The sequence below is a fragment of the Hyalella azteca genome, unplaced genomic scaffold (genome assembly GCF_000764305.2).
Source record: "Hyalella azteca isolate HAZT.00-mixed unplaced genomic scaffold, Hazt_2.0.2 contig12212, whole genome shotgun sequence".
Lineage (NCBI taxonomy): Eukaryota > Metazoa > Arthropoda > Malacostraca > Amphipoda > Hyalellidae > Hyalella > Hyalella azteca.
This window is the reverse complement of record NW_025942175.1, coordinates 41,651-58,784: the sequence shown is the minus strand read 5'-3', so window position 1 is coordinate 58,784 and position 17,134 is coordinate 41,651. Positions and strand designations below refer to the sequence as shown.

Below are 17,134 nucleotides of genomic sequence, written 5' to 3'. Positions count from 1 at the left end.
ACCCCGCGCCACTCATTTCGGCAATTTACGATGCAATACAGTACAAACTTTTTTCCAGTTTAACACGTCCATAAATCTGATCGATGCGATTCATCGATCAGTATGAAACTTTATTCTTTTCTGAAGTTGTTGCCGATCTTCCATCACTCTCCGTTAGGAGGATGGTCCTGAAAACCTTGTGGCCGTGCAAATTGCTGTCATTTACGGAACACATCCGTCGCATGCCAGCAACGATCCATTTGATTACCTACACCATAAAGCTTGAAGATCCTGGCTGAGCATATTCACTCTATGTAGGAAACTGGTAGTGTTGCCCCTTCTCGAACGCCTCACTTGAGCCTATGTTGTAAAATTACCAGATGGCGAGATTGTTTTCTCTCCTCGACATTTCTTTCTTTTCATGAGTTAAATATTTTCCTCGTAGCTGAGAAGATTTAACTCATGCATGAGACAAATACAGCTTTGTATATTCATGAAGGCCGAACCTATAACCACATACGAATGAAATTGGAGGTGCTGATCTCTCTGTTGTAGCCCAACATGTATAAATATTTTGGTGTACATAAACATAGAGTAACACCATGATTGCATTTTTCAGAATTTTTTCGGCAGTTTCAGAGTTTAACCTGACATTGGAAGCTCCTGAAACATAGTCTCCTCAATGAAAGCTGAGATGTTTACATATAATTGTTTGAAAGAAGATTATATCTTCTACTACAGTGAATTCTATATATACGCACATACAATCAGACAGGAGATATTATACTGCGAGGAAATTTCGTGGCAAAACGTTTCCAATTAGATAATATAGATCAATCAGAAAAGTACCAATGCCTCTCAAAAAATCGAATAGTAAATGGTTGTTAAAACGTGCAAATTTCAGATAAAAATGCCAAGTGAAAATTTTATACATTTATTTTACACATTTGTTCATGTACGAACGGCATGGGATGCCGGCCGATTGACTTGTGTTAAAATTTGGTTAGTTGAAAAATTCATGTTACAAACAAAGGGTTTATACTTTACGGTAAATTTTCAAATTAAAACTTAAACGGTCGACAAAAATCTTCGTTCCACCTTCTTCAACTCATGATATGTTACATAAAATATTCAGTGGATAAATAATTAAAGCAAAAGATAAATGTTTGTACGTCTACAAATAAAATTATTAATTTTCACTTTCAAATGCATGTATATGTTTGAATTATAATTCATTATCTTAGAAAATGTACACGAGAATCTAAATTCTGTAAATTACGCTGCCAAGAAGAAATAGGACAATCAATCATGGTTGCTGTGAAGTAGCTTCCTAGCTCTTGTAAACGCGGCCAAATTGAGAAATTTAACACCTCTTCGTGTGCGAGTTTGGCTTCATTTTCGAGGTCGAGTGTCGTTGAGAGCATTCTATGATAATTGAAATTTTTATAATTCCGAACTTGAAGCTGAAAAATTTCAAGAAGAAATCTGAATTGATCAAAATAAAACCAGTGGTGACTCGGGTAAGCGTTTTTTTAGTTGTCTTCATTGTCATAATTTGACATTTCCCCATAACATCGTCAGACATAAATTTTAATAACTAGAAAGTTGGCTATGGTTTTTTTCTAAAAGTAAATATGACAATAAACGATAATAAATGAATTTCAGGTAAGTTTTACTTGATGATGCTTACCCTAAGTTTTATAACATTTTAGTTTCCGAAACCCCGAGTAAAATCTAACGCCCTTTCAAAATGCCCAATACGCTTGTTTCAGTGGTTAGGATAGATTACAAGTGGCAGAATACTATCTCTTAGTATGGCTGTTCTCTGGTGCAATTGTGTGACGTGTAACTGACGTAGTGTAACGCAAAAATGACGTGATAATATCTGTAGCTGATGTGCTAAAATTCGTGGTAAAATGCTTTTACCACATCAGCTACATGTTGATGGGGCAAAATGTTTAAATGACATATTAAAATGTGTAGCTGATGTGGAAATATTCGCAGCTGACGTGTAGCTGACGTAGTGTGACGTACAACATACATAATCATGCGTACGGCCGGCTGACCTTCTGCAACGAGCCCGTATCAACATGCAACGATGTTACCAGAAGCGTCTGAAATTATTATGGCCTTTTAGAGTTCAGTATCAAATTTAACGAGTGGTGTTGGTTCAAGTAATAGTTCGGCCTTGGATGCTATTTGCTTAGTGAAAATAAAATAATTTACTATGTATTTATTATAATTAAATTATTTTCGAGATATGTCGGGTGTGGCTAAACGCAATGTAGCTGTGTATATAGTTTTCAAACGCACAAGAGAAACACCAGTATGAATTTAGATTTTTCTTTCCGAAACCAAATTATACGGATTTGGTATCGCAACGCACTCAAGAATAGTTGATATTGGAAGGAATAAATATTTAAGCTTCATATAATGAAATATGTAATAAAGAAAAGGTTAAATAATAAGAAGCCAAGTTTAGCTTTTAAAGGCGACCGTAAAACGAATCATTGACGTTCCTTGTCGTAAAATTCGACGCAACGACCCTCGCTAGATTGAACTCGCCGTAAAAGCTTCGATGAAGCAGCTTGCAGAAACCGTTCACAGCTCCCGATACAGGCACTAAGCTGCATTCTTCATTTTTACAGAATCACCGAATAAACTAAAATACTTGATAAATGAATTTTAGGCATACGTGCGTGTTTGTAAATTTTTCATTATTCCTCGAATTCGAAAATTATCAAAAGTACAAGTTAATGTGGTGAAAAGAACTCGACCAGACTCTGATTTGCGAGATGAACATTTGAATATTCTAAATGGTGTATTTGAAATCAGGTGCGATTTAATTACTCTACAGCGTTGCCTGGACCTTCTACATCCAGAAAACTTACCGAGGAAACGTAATATTAGTTAATGAAAATTAAGTTTGAACGCTTCGTAAAAAAATTCACAGACTCTTTTCTGCTGTTTTCAAATTATTTTTAATGCCTGGCAATGCTACTAGAATATTATTAGTCGAGCGTAATTTTTGCGACCGTTTGGTTTCGAGTATTGGTGTGAATGTTGGTGTGAATGTTGGTGTGCATGTTGGTGTGAATGTTGGTGTGAATGTTGGTGTGAATGTTGGTGTGAATGTTGGTGTGAATGTTTATACGAATTTTGGTGTGAATGTTTATACGAATTTTGGTGTGAATGTTTATAAGAAGTGCATCCAGTCTTGCGTACAACTCAATCGAATTCGTCCCTCTCCTTGATCACATTCGTCTTTCTTTACTATCGAAACCGTTTAAACAATAAATAAAGACCTTGTACCGCCATTTACGAAGCTGTATTTCCAGATAAAGATACACAAGCCCGTTGATAAAAACTATAAAAGCTCGCAAAGAACACATCATATTTTGACAATGAAGAAGCATCCTGCGTTGAGTGGCACACGCAAGGAATCTTGACATGTGAAGGAGAGCTCGGTTGTGATTTTTCGCTCTGCATTATTTGCATGATGCGCACCCGTCTGCATTTATGGAACTTTAACGATCGAATTTTTTTGAAGCTGATCCTAGCTAAACTTGACTGGAAAATCTTGGCGAGATTATTGCCTCGAGAAGAGGTGGATTCTCTGGTCGTAAAAGGCGTCTTTCGCTCGTGGATGGCATCCGCACTATTTCGCGTCGTCGAGACGCTGGCGATGCTAAGCTAGTCTTTCGCTGCCGCTAAATTCACAAGGACATAACAGCTAAACCTTTCGGGAAAATTGCGAAATTTCACGAGGCTGTGCTACAGGCTAGTCGTAAACTAGGTTTGAAGATATAAGAGTTGTTACTTTATCTTCGATCAATTTTAAAATTCTGTTCATTAGCAAAAAATACAATCAGCAGAAATGTAAAAATATTATTAGGTTAAATGTTCAATCATCTCATCCTCCTTTTCTGGATCACGTACATTCTTTCGTTTTTTGTAGAAGCAAAAAGTACGTTTCTATTAAAATACCAAACGTGCTTCGAAACGAACTAAATTGAAGCTGGATAAAGATGGTTTAAATTGACATTTCATATCCTGAAAAGACGCGGTTGAAACCAAGGAATGGCTTTTTCGCAGAGCCAGTGGAAGCGACTTTTTCGGAGGTCACAGGAGCGTTCTTTATTGCACCCACTCAAGAATTTATGCGCGACCACACAGTAAAGTTTGTGGATGCAGCAGTCGTGCTTTAGACTCCTCGTAGCTAAACGCGAGTCTTTTCACTGTTCGAAAAAAGTGAAAAAAGATATCACGGCCGTTCTATTGACAGGCCGCCCATGAAAATAATCCATTTCACCGTTTATATTAGATGTTGTCCTGGTTTCTACTGTTAAGGCGGAATAAAAACGGCTTTGCAGGGTTCCTTTTCACGTGCCAGCCGGTCACTGAAACGCCACTAATACCGTTTTTAACGGTGATTTTTCGAACTGTGTAGACTCTCCGTTCAATGCGAAATTCATTCTAGACTGGACTGTATGCTGAACGCGAGATTCTCAATAGATTCAACTCTTCTACGCTGAATTCGAGCCTCTCGAGACTCAATTCGTACTTTGTTTTCTTTGGCGCCATAACAGAGGGTTCTTCCACTGAAATAACTATTTTTATTCTGAGACTGATGTACATAGTTTAAACCTTCTCTTTAGATGCAGTATTTCGAAGAACCAAATAGTTTTATTCGGATATACCTGTTGATTTTCGTATCATGCTAAACTGATAATTTAAATCCCCGTGTATATATCCGGTGCCGAATTGTTGATTATCGAAGAGACATTAATAATATGTTCCAAGATTCCCGACATAGCACAGCAAGTCATCGATCGAAACGAAGCCACATCTCAAGACGCATTATTCGCACCTCGCAAACACGCTTCACTCACCCTTACGCTGTACACAATGGCTGTTATATTACCACTCGGCAGCACCGATGTCCTCGAGCATATGGTTTCGATAATTCACCGCCACTGGATAATTAATTTCCATGTTCAGGTAGAAATAGCATTGTGGCCGGAGCAGAATCACAGTCATAACGTCTCTGTATCCATGCAGAGGCCAAGCACATACATTAATTCGACCCACATCGAATGATCAATTGTCTGCGTCAGGTACGAATATAGTGTATGCGTGTTTGAACTGTTTGAAGATACAACTCGGCGTTGAAAATTGTTAGTTAATCTATAGTTAAATGAATTACGTTCTAGAATAATGCAGTCTGATTCATTTCAAACGTCACCAATAGATTCATTCGGATGGCATTTTTAACTGAAAGTGAAATATGCCGTTTTTTACTAACATGAAGCAGAGTTTTGTACAAAAGGCTTTTATAATTTTAATAGCTACAATATGTTTCAGTAGCTATAATACTCGTAACAAAATGATTTTTTAGATAACGAAAGGGATACATCTGGCAAAATGCGTCTTACGTTATTTCGATTGGAACAAATTTCCACCTTGAACTTAACAACAACATTAAACTTGGTTCGATGACATCACATTCGTGTTTTGATAAATAAGGTCGATTTAAATTGCACATGAGTAGCAGTGGCCTCAACGAATGTGTTGTGCCTTAATACTTGAACATCATGCAATTCAAAAATAATCTATTTATTCGGTTACATGTGTCATGTAAGGTGGTTGGTTTTAAATGGGCTCTTGAAATGGACAGACAAGTGAAACTTTACTTCTAATTTTAACAGATACCAGCAAACAATTGTTCTCAATTTTCACATTCTTAATTATATGATGCAAAAACTGCCCTAAAGCTGAAGTTAGTTAAAGCAAATATATTCAATATTCACAGGAATGACTTCTTGTTTATTTCACTTTGCAAAATATACTTTAATGTTTTGCATCGCAAGAATGATTCTGAATCATAAAATATATCTAAAGTATTTGGTACCCTGTTTTAAACTCGACTGGAAGCACCGCGATGTCGAAATGTGTCTTGATAGTACCACCGAGTTTACCGAGGTATCCTTAACAAAAAAGAAACCTTTGAAGCAGAACATCTTGAGGGAGCCGAGGAATGCCATTCGCCTTCACGTTATCCTTGGCAGGCTTGGCCAGCTGTTGACCCTGTGAATTTATGATGTTTGCAAGCTCGCAAACTGCCCTAATATATATCCACAGTCCTGGCGCATCACGGGACCGTTAGGAGTCCTTCCAGATTTTTGTAGGGGCTTTTGGTGCATGCGGCATCTGCTGATCTAGCATGTCGGTTGCTTGAAACTTTTGTAGCGCAATTTTATGTCAATTTATGTCGCAGGATCTTAGCAAAATGCTTACGACTCCTTGAAAAAGTAAGATCATTTTTTTGGATTAAAACGTGTGTTGAATATGGACAGTTTATAAAAATGTCGCTGTGTGTGGTTTTCCAGCTTAAATTCTTGGTGTTTCTCTGAAATATATATATTTTTGGCATTAAAACTGGTGGAGTGAGACGTCTGTATATCGAGTTTTTACAGCGCAAAATTTACCGACTTTGAGCGCAAAATTTACGCATAATCGTACTACGCAATTGCCAGCAACTGGAAAACGGTGAATATTTTTGTTAGTTTCCCAATATTAGAAGAATTTTTATGCCCTCGTAACGCCAATTGCCATTGTCAACCATCTGTCGCCACCTACGCTGGATTCACAGGTTTCTAATTACTAACTTTCAATTTGGAAATTTGAGTGATTGAAATATTCAACATTCATTCTGTTTTATGTAATGAAAATCTTACAAAAAATGTGCATAACTTTCCTATCGAGATTCTGGCGAGAGTAATGAACGTAACTGATTACTTACAGCCTTCGTCTTTTCCTTGAGGTTCCAAAAAACGTTCCAAGCGATGGTGTAATATATTATCTTAATTTATTTATTCAAATTGCACCAGTTAATATTGGAGGTAATCATGCTCATCGGAACTCGTTCCAACTTCAATGCAAAATGCAGTCATTAGTTGAATATTTATGAGTCGCATTTTTAGACGAGCTCAATGCAATCTGACAAATTCAAATGTAAACCTTGTATGATTAATTGCCGTTGTGTTTTCTATGCGAAAATTTCGTAAACTGCCTTTCTTGCTAATCTAATCATAACATCTTGAACTATTCTTAATTAATATCTAAATTACTGATATATTAAAGTACAAACATTACATTCCATTTGTTCAATATTTTCCATTTTAGTGAACAAAAAATGGTTTTTGGAAATCACCAGAGGTCTGTACAGGCAAGTGGAGGCCATTCAACCAATATCCTACCAGCAAATTTCACACATTTTCAGTTGTGCAGAGGCTGCAACCCAACACCAACGCTGGCGCTAGAGTTGCAGAAAGCTTCTAAATCTGTACTGCACAATTGCGAACACCATAGCGATGGCTACGGTGTTGCCTTTCATCGGTATTTTTCTGCTCGTAAATGTGAGTTTGCAAAGTATATAATTAGAGTATTTTAGTTTTGTACTTATTTAGATTAGACTTCAATTCCATCGTAGGTTCATTGCCGTCTTTTATTTGCGTTTCATTTGGGAGTGCTTTCAGGGGGCTTTAGGATTTTGAAATGTTTAATTTGAGTAAATAATTAGATATTGATCACTTAGGAGATATGTTGGTATAAAATCCTAAATCCAACTATCCTGACAAATATTTATTCATAAAACTTTTTACAGTATAAGAATTTTAAAAACTTGAAAACTATAATTCGCTCCTAAGCTATTGAATAAACGTATAACAATTAATATATACCTATAACATATGTTTATATGTGAAAACACATTTATGTGGTTCACTATTTTCTGGAAGTTGGTTACAGTTTATTGAAGCGTGTTTTCTCGATTCTATCCCCTCACCTTCTATAATTATTATCTTACTGTCATATTGTTTCCTCGTAAACTACGCTGGTGTGATGTGATTGAGTGAAATATTCTCTTCAAAAGTTTGTATATAAGTAGCCTAACCAATTTACCTTGTTTATCTCGAGCAACGAATTTTTATTGTAAAAACATATCAATTAAATTAAATAAACTAATTTTATGAATTACAGACATGTGCAGGCGCGGCTATTCCACCGATGAACTTTACCAGAGCTGAGTCAAACAGCCCAGTAACAGCCTCCCCAGCCAACGTGAGTTACAATGTTAATGACGCTAGTTTGACATGAAAAATCTTGACGACTTCAGTTCTGTAAATGGATCAAGTGTCAGCTTTCACAGTGGTGTGAACGAAACTGGCCTCCTTCGCTTTATGAATTTGAATCTAACTGACGTTGGTCGTAGTTTAATTACCAATATAAATGAAGCCGATATCGTCATGACAGTTATGGTTGAACAAAATGACGCACTTACAACCTCCCAACTCGTTGTTAGAATGAAACCAGTTATTCACCACCTCACCCCCCCTTCTTCTTTTTCTTCATTCATTTTACACTTTTTTCCTTTATAATACACACATCTCACAACAATGTCTCTCATTCGCTTTAGATTACAAAGTTATCTAAAGCGAAATTTATCTTTTATTTACACTCCACCATTACTTTTTAGTCCACAAGAAAAACGTGGTTTTTTAAAAAGGTTTTTTAAAGTATTTTTTAAAGACTTGATATCGCACATACCCCACTTGAAGAGACTGATAGATATCCAATCCATAAGACTTATGTCAAGTGCTGCAGCTTCACTATTTGCTCACAATATCACATTCCGAGACCTGGGACGGCGTCAACTCTAGAAATACCACTCCTCCCTTCATATACAGACTGTTTATGCAACAACGCCATAACCTAACATCAAGAGTACCAGCCCTTTTGTATCAATATCAACTGTGCTTAATATCAACAGTACTTAATATCAACCGTACAATTAAATCCCACGCATTTTTCCTCTTCAACAGAATACTGCTCCTCCTACATGGCAGCCGCATGCTGTCCCTCAGGAACCTCACATGTCCAGCAGTCCAATGAAAGAAATCATTCAGGAAAACATGATTGGGAACTTGTTTTTCCATTTGAATGGGAATGCACCAAACCAATGGAACCTCAGCGCTGTCTTCTCGACCAACGTCGAAGAAATCGATACTGGGCACACAAGTTCTACCAATCGTAAATCTGGACGAGCTTTAAATTCATTTGATGGCGTGTTCTGTGAAAATAGAACTTATCCAACCATTCGCCTCGATCCTGACTCATTCGTGAGGATCTTTTCGCCAAACTACCCCCAGAACTATCCGAATAATTTCAAGTGCGGATGGAAGTTACTGGTGAGTGTTCCCTGAATATGTCTCGCTAAATATCAGGACGTCTCGCTAAATATCAGGACGTCTCGCTAAATATCGGGACGTCTCGCTAAATATTGGGACGTCTCGCTATATATCGGGACGTCTCGCTAGATATCGCGACGTTTCATTAAATATAAGGACGTCTCGCTAAATATCGTGACGTCTCGCTAAATATCGGGACGTCTCGTTCAATATCGGGACGTCTCGTTAAATATCGGGACGTCGCGTTGAAGATCGGGACGTCTCGTTAAAGATCGGGACGTCTCGTTAAATATCGGGACGTCTCGTTGAAGATCGGGACGTCTCGTTAAAGATCGGGACGTCTCGTTAAATATCGGGACGTCTCGCTAAATATCGGGACGTCTCGCTAAATGTCAGGACGTCTCGTTAAATATCGGGACGTCTCGTTGAATATCGGGACGTCTCGTTAAATATCGGGACGTCTAGTTAAGTATGGAAACATCTCGTTAAATATGGAAACATCTCGTTAAATATCGGGACGTCTCGTTAAATATGGAAACATCTCGTTAAATATGGAAACATCTCGTTAAATATCGGGACGTCTCGTTAAATATGAAAACATCTCGTTAAATATGGAAACATCTCGTTAAATATCGGGACGTCTCGTTAAATATCAGGATGTCTCGTTAAATATCGGAACGTCTCATTAAATATCGGATTCTTTAGGATGTGCCTGGCTAATAACCTTACTCTCCACAGGCGGAAGAAGGGAACAGAATCCGCGTTTTGTGTCCAATATTTAACCTGAGGGACGACGACTCGGTCTACGTTAAAGATATGGCCTTAAAATCAATATTGAGGTGAGGCTCGGAGTTTCTGTATTTTACCGATTAAAATACTAATAAAGTTCATGATTTGCGTACAGAAGAGATTGAGTGAAGTTTCGTTAGTTTTATCTGTGCTAATCAATTTCACCTGCATGTTACCATAAATAACTGTTTCTATTTTGTTTAATTTCTTTTATTTACAACATGATTGAATTTTTCCGAGTACTTCAATCGAAGTAATTTTTTTACAAAAATTTTTTTATTGGTGTAGCCTCAACTTGTACATTCTTAATAATAAATTTATTATCTAGCCAATTAATAGATTTATTTTGAATACAAGCAGCCTGAGAAGGATGAAATTCCAGAATTTATCGCTTCAGGTGGTCCTAGTGATGTAAGGTGAAAAATTTCGTAATTGCATTAGAAATTATTCTATGATTATATTTAAAATTGATGAAACAATGAATTCAAAATCCGTGACAAGGCGAACTAGATTGACGTAGATGATCTATAGGGTGTACGCACTTTACATTCGACAGTTTAAACCAATTTATCTTCAAGTTGAAGTCGTTTCTAACATAATTTATTGCCGGCCATTTAGTTCGCAAGAGTATAGCTCATAAAAACGTGGCGTTAGCTCCAAAATAATTTAAAGAATTGCTCTATAAATTTGTACTTTGAATATTCGCCGATGATTATCTGACTCTGTTTGAAAAGTTAGCTAGAGCATTTGGTCCCAAAAATCTCAATCAACTATCAATTTCAAGGTGTCGCATTGTTTCAGGATGGTATAATGTGGCTAAGATTCATTTAATTTTGGCACGTCAAAATTACTAATGATCAAAAATTTCATTTCAGACAGGAATATTTTGCATAAAAACAGCTGCAACCCAAAATATATATGCGTGGGTGCAAATTAGCATGAATTTCTTGAAATCAACCTTAAACATATAATAAGGAATAACAGATAATATCAGTTTTTGATATTTTTCCATCCACGTTAACAGATACCATGAAAATCGCGCGATGAGGAACGTCACTTCTGCCACCAACCAAATGTTTGTAGGTTTGATTTCTAATGCAGCGGGCAGTGGGAGTGGATTTGATTGTTATGTTCGACCCTTGCCTACATTATCCCCGGTGGATGACAGCGTTCAAGTGAATGCAGAGGTGAACGCCAATGCCGACATACGAACCAACGCAACGATTAGTGAAAGCGCTACGACGAAAATCAACGAAACGACGCAAGGAAACCTAACGGAGATCATAGACGATTCAGTGAGGCTCCTAAAAAGAGTTGGAGAAGCACTCAACGAGCTGGGCAATGACGCAACTCTTGAATCATCTCAAACTAATCAAGAGGTGACGAATTGGTCGTCTGCGTTAACGCCACCTTTAAACTCTATTCTCTCAACGTCTAACATGGCAGCAAAATCAACGATTATGGGAACTACCCACCCATCTCGATATTCATCGCATCCAGTTTCAGCTCCTTCTGACCAAGCCTCTTTTAGTTCACCAAGTTTGCTCCCAGCTTTAAGCTCTGATCTCTCTAATAACTCGACTCGGCAAAGTAACTTTACCTCGGCATTTGAATCTTCCGACACTGTGTCACGAAGCATAAATTCGTCGTTAACCTCCTCCGTGAGTTCACCACTGAATAGCTCAACTGATGAAACAACAATTATCACAAGCCTCAACGTTCCACATTGGCTTCAAAATTTGATAACACACACAGCGGATCAACCGGTGATTGTCAGTGCTCCTCGATCAGTCCATAAAGGACTTACTACCTACACCGTTCGCAGCAGACCTTAGGGTATAACACTCCTCTTTACTAAGGGTAAAAGAAATGAAAGTGCGTCTTATAAGCCCCCAGTAAACTGGATACCTGCATTCCATTATTAGCGTGCACCAGTATCTGATAATTATGGCACAACTCGTTAGAGAAATACGGCTAGATATGTACCTGGAATAGGCCTCTACAAAAAGATCTTGTCGAAAAATAATCGGCGAGAATGGTTTGCTCTGAAATATGGTTAGGCTTCGCCCAATAATCTTTCTTTAAGTAGCCTCTTCATGATTGCTAGGCATGATTAAATAAATATGTTCGAATCACAACACATTTATATATGTTCAATTTATATTGTTGTTCACATTACGTTAATAAATGATAGCACTGAACCAAACTTTTGAAGGAAAAATTCGTAAAATTTGCCCGCAGGTTAGCTTTTCTCTTCGATCTTGAATCAATTCAGTTCATTGTAGCTAGATAAGATATGTATTATACAAACATTTTTTGCTTTTTTAATAAATCGCTTGTTTCAAATTTCTATGTGGAAAGTCCAGGATTGTTAAAAAAAATGAGATTAAAGTAGCTTGCAACTTATTGCGCGTGTTCTCCGTAGTTTAGAAGAAGAACTAAATGTCGCTTAGCATCATTTCCTTTACATGAGAAGAGAAACATGATTAAGCAAACCTATAAACATGAATATATCAATTAAAATCTTGATGTATTTTTAATATATTATCTAGAAAGAATCATATTAGATTCTTGTCTGTGAAGATGACTTTTGTAGCAAGTTTTGGCCCAAAAGAAAAAACAAAAGTAATTGTTAGCTTTTAAAAATAAATTCTAGGTACGTCAACTGACTATATTTCGTTTATACTATCCTTTTATCTTCTCAAAAATTTTACAGAGAAAAAAGTTTTACATAGATAAGAAAAAAAATTAAATTTTTCTGATGACTAGTAGTGGAGTCTCATAACAATAAGTTTTTGTCGTGATTACTCAACGTCTCAATGTTTGTTTGCATTGTCGCAGTTCAAATAAATACGAGCGTGTGTAGAAACAATTGTGTGTCTAGCCGCTGACGTTATCTGATTTGAAAGGTTTATCTTCGATTCAAGTAAAAGCATCTATTGGATCACGAGTGACGAGTGAATATGTTCCACCATAAAGACGCGTATTACCCTAGAATTGAATACAAGTCAAATCTAGAAGTAAATCAATCACGAATTATCACGAATGAAATAGTTCTCTCGCCGGCCTTCATAGTTCATGTATGTAGTATACTACGTGATGCACTTTGACTAGTAGATTGTAAAATCTAAGTAATATTCGAGATATTGGAACTTGACGCTATTGCTGTACCGTAAAAGGCTGTGATCCCTTTCAAATAAACTGGCGAGCTTAATTATTGTACACTTTATCCGGATATCCAAGATCGTGTGACGCATTATAATAATTAGATTTTTTGAGAAGTGACGTTAGCCAGGCACAAGATAGTTCTTGAGAGACTCATGAGAACCTGTTAGACATGCCCATGCTGTCTTGGCAACTTGATACTACGGTCTCTGCTGCACGGTAGTTCAAGTTTCGACAGTTATCTGATTATCTGGATCAATTATTCAGAAATTAAATGAATCTTTATCGTTTTGCATCGCATATCTCATAAAAAATTTTCTGTTTGTCTTCAGAACTGAGTAATCATTCAACTTAATATGTATTTAAAAACTATGTCTTCTCCACGTTCATGATATCTATCGACATAGTACGGAATGATGAACGAATGCAATGGTTCGGAAGACGATTTTACATATACGAGCTACGTCGCTCGGTGATCGTTAGACTTTCCTGCACTTGCGACGGCTAACAAAGCCCCGATTTATTCATTAAAAACTTCGATCTTGATCGTGCTGGATGAACTTCAGCGAAGTTTTTTACGTCGCACCAAGTTTTAATCAGCAAGCAATGACCGTAACTAAGTTTTATTTGCAGCTTCTAGACTCCTTCATTTCAGTTTAAACTCAAGCTAACATCAGAAGCTCTCATTAAATAATAATACTTTTTTCTCTATTTATATGACTACATGAAATGAACGAATCAAGAAAATTAGAAATGTTATTCTTTGAATATTCTCAAAATTTAATGTCAAATTATCCAATGCATAATTTTTACAAATAACATACGATGCATGTTTGCTCTTTCTTTCTAATAGAGTTCGTTAAATGCTAACATTCCAGTTAAATAAAAATTTCAGAAATGTATTAATTTATATCTTCATCAGACAAAAATCTCATAATGATGGGCATCATTGCAGGCCAAACGTACGTTCAAAACCATTAGTGATCATATGGTGTATATTACAAAAAAATCGTATTTCTGTAGTTTTTTCTCGATCCAATTCGATTCGTTGAACCATAAATTAATGTTCCTTTACAAACCTTATTAAAAAAATACATGTTATTAAAAAAATAAATGTTCCTTTACAAACCTTATTAAAAAAGGATTGCAGGCAAGTCACTAATTCGAGGCTTGATTGGGGATTTGCAATTAAGCCAGCATTTGTTGACGAAATCTCGTCAGTTTAAAACGCTGCGCGCTAGTGACGGTTACGATGAAGGTTTTAAACGGATAATTTTTGCGTATAATTAAATCATTGTTAATCATTTTTTTCGATTATGCTTTTTTTGCCTAATGCTTTTCGATCTCAATTATTTTGTTTGAATGTATGTTATTTTACTTATTTATGGCTGTTTCAACCTTCAGTGGTTCAAGTTTCTTTTTGCTAACAGTTACGTATCCATTTTGTGACTTCTAATTTAATCAATTTCAGGTCATATTTATCCATTCTGCATAAATTGTGGATTAATTATTTATCCCGCACAGAAAGAACTTCTAGAATTCCCTAAGGATTTATATTTCATTCCCAGTTGATATACGATTCCTGTAGTAATTTTCGATCGATCACTGTATCTCTTATTTCGCCATCACTTACTTCTAATTGCATGAATCGTCGATGAGTGCAATCTCGTTAACGCGAATAATTGCGTCCAAATGAGATGTCAATAATTTCTTCCCTGGAATCTTTATAGGGAGAAAATTGGGTGTCAGAATCGCTGGAAATATTACGAAGGGAACGACGAGTCTGTAATTATAATTGGATATACGTACAGCAAATGTAATGCGATTTAAGGTGGATTTAAAATTTTTTGATGTTTAGGCATTTTGTATCATATATCAACTTGAATAAAGTAGTACTAACAAAAACACGTGGTACATTACACAACGGCTTCGGTTTGGTGAAAATATTTTGTTGATAATTATTCTACCAAATTCAGAACAAATTGTCAACAGAAAATGCATACATTATATTTTCTGATCGGTGAAAGAATTTGGTCAGAAGTAGGTTGACCAACTATTTTTTACTGGCATAATCCTTGATAATTTTCCACCTCTGCTCAACAAAATGGATCTACTAATTCTAACAGATTGTCTGATGGCTTTGAGAGTCTGTCATAGAGCACATTTAATTTAATTCCGTCCTCTCATCCTTCTATTTTTTTTACCCCTTTGCATTCTAAAAGAATTTTCAATTATTTTTTGTTTCTCAAATCACAATTAACTCGCACCTTTCTCCTCTAGCGCCATTATCTTGATAAATTGCTTTTAATTTCTTACTCTTTGCTCACCTCAATTTATCCACAGCATTCACCTCGACCTCCATCACACTCACTGCAACTTAAACACATCAATTCCTGCACAAGTAACGTTGCTGAAATATTCCTCGAGCGTCTAAAAAAATCGGCGCAAAGTTCAGACGTAATTTTTTAGACGGAAAACACTACAAGTTTTTCCGGTCGGTTGCTTCACCTCATGCGTTGCCGGGTAATAGCTTATTCATAAGCAAACCCCATTATTTGGGGCCAGCGGTTAGTGCTTAAATAAGAAGCTCTTAACTCAAGTCCCTGTTTAAAAACACTGCAAAGAAAGGTCCCGTAGGCTCCATTTAATTGACAGCGAAATGAGAGCGTGGAAATTTCTCCTCGTGAGCTGGTTAGCCGCTGTTGTTTTTGAAGTTGAATTCCTTTTTCTTCTTTTTACGACTAACATCTGAACAAAGAAACCTTGAAGTTAAACCTCGCATTGTTTCTTCTGTGAAATGAATTCACTAATGCAGCATGATTCATTTGCATTTTAGTATTTAGTTATTTTTAATGTGACTGTTGCATAGCTAAATTCGATCATTTTTCATTAAATTTACTTATCTGAATCGTGTAACATAATGAGTGAGCAGGGATAGATTAGTTAGATAGATTGATTGCATTTTTTCGGAAAGAAAAAAGTTCTCGTGTCACAATCACGCATAAACTTGAGTATTAAAATGTCCCATTTTAATACTCATTTAATCCCATTTCACCACTAAGCAGCTAATAACTAAACACTCGACTATTCAGTACCCATCCACCAGAGGTAAAGTCTACCAAAATAAAAGTTTTTTCTACACCGCACAATTCCAAGCCTATGGCCTTAAAAGAAAATATATGAAAAAAAAGATCAGTGTGTGCAGTGCCAAGTATTAATTTAGCCAAAGGAGTAACTTAAATAATTGGCATTGTGTTGAGTTAGATCAAATTTATGCATGCAGCTTCAATAAAACATTTAGGTTGTTAATGAATATAATTTACTACCAGCCTTGCATCGCGTGGGTTATTATTTTTGTATTACCCGATTTTCGATGATCAAAGTTGCAGATTCTTGCATCAAGCTCGTAATCAAGTACATAAATTAGGACATGAATTTCCAAACATTATAATTTATTTTGCCCATATTTATCTTAGTTACATTCCAGGAATTTTTAGCATTGGTTTAATCAGAAATTATTGATAATTCCTAATTAAACAAACTATGTTCAAATAACATCTATGAAATAATGTTTTTTACCGAAAGTAAAAAGAGTAAAAAGTAGAAACGACAATATACACAAAAATCCCAAACCAAGTATTACTAAAAACAAGCTCTACGTGCGACTATAATTCCGAGCGCACTCCTCTGAATAATATATTTTACACAAACACTGAACGTGAAATATCAACACCACTCATAATTTTTCAGCATACAACATCCCCTCATCATATACAACATCTCACCATCCAACCCTGTAAAAAATCCGATTGAGCGCACGGAAAAAACAACAGCACGCCAGGGCAGTTGCATTATAGCAGCAACCGCTTTATCGCTAACGAGACTCCATGGCTTTGCTGCTGCGCTGTGTATTTGTTGTGGCCATGCAGAGGGTGGCTGCCAAACACCCTAAC

General features: G+C 36.4%; 1 protein-coding gene across 2 annotated transcripts; it reads left to right on the top strand.

Moving 5' to 3' along the window:
- Positions 1-1,467: 1,467 nt before the first annotated feature.
- LOC108676716 lies at positions 1,468-13,230 on the top strand. 2 transcript variants are annotated; one of them, XM_047883195.1, is made up of 6 exons: positions 1,468-1,499; positions 7,270-7,397; positions 8,020-8,100; positions 8,904-9,227; positions 9,966-10,066; positions 11,041-13,230. In XM_047883195.1, exons 2-6 carry the CDS (start codon positions 7,353-7,355, stop codon positions 11,849-11,851), a joined length of 1,362 nt encoding a protein of 453 aa, XP_047739151.1. In that variant the 5' UTR covers positions 1,468-1,499; positions 7,270-7,352; the 3' UTR covers positions 11,852-13,230. The 2 variants fall into 2 exon arrangements, with proteins under 2 accessions (XP_047739151.1, XP_018020335.1); XM_018164846.2 differs by having other exon boundaries at positions 8,862-9,227.
- The last annotated feature ends 3,904 nt before the right edge of the window (positions 13,231-17,134 follow it).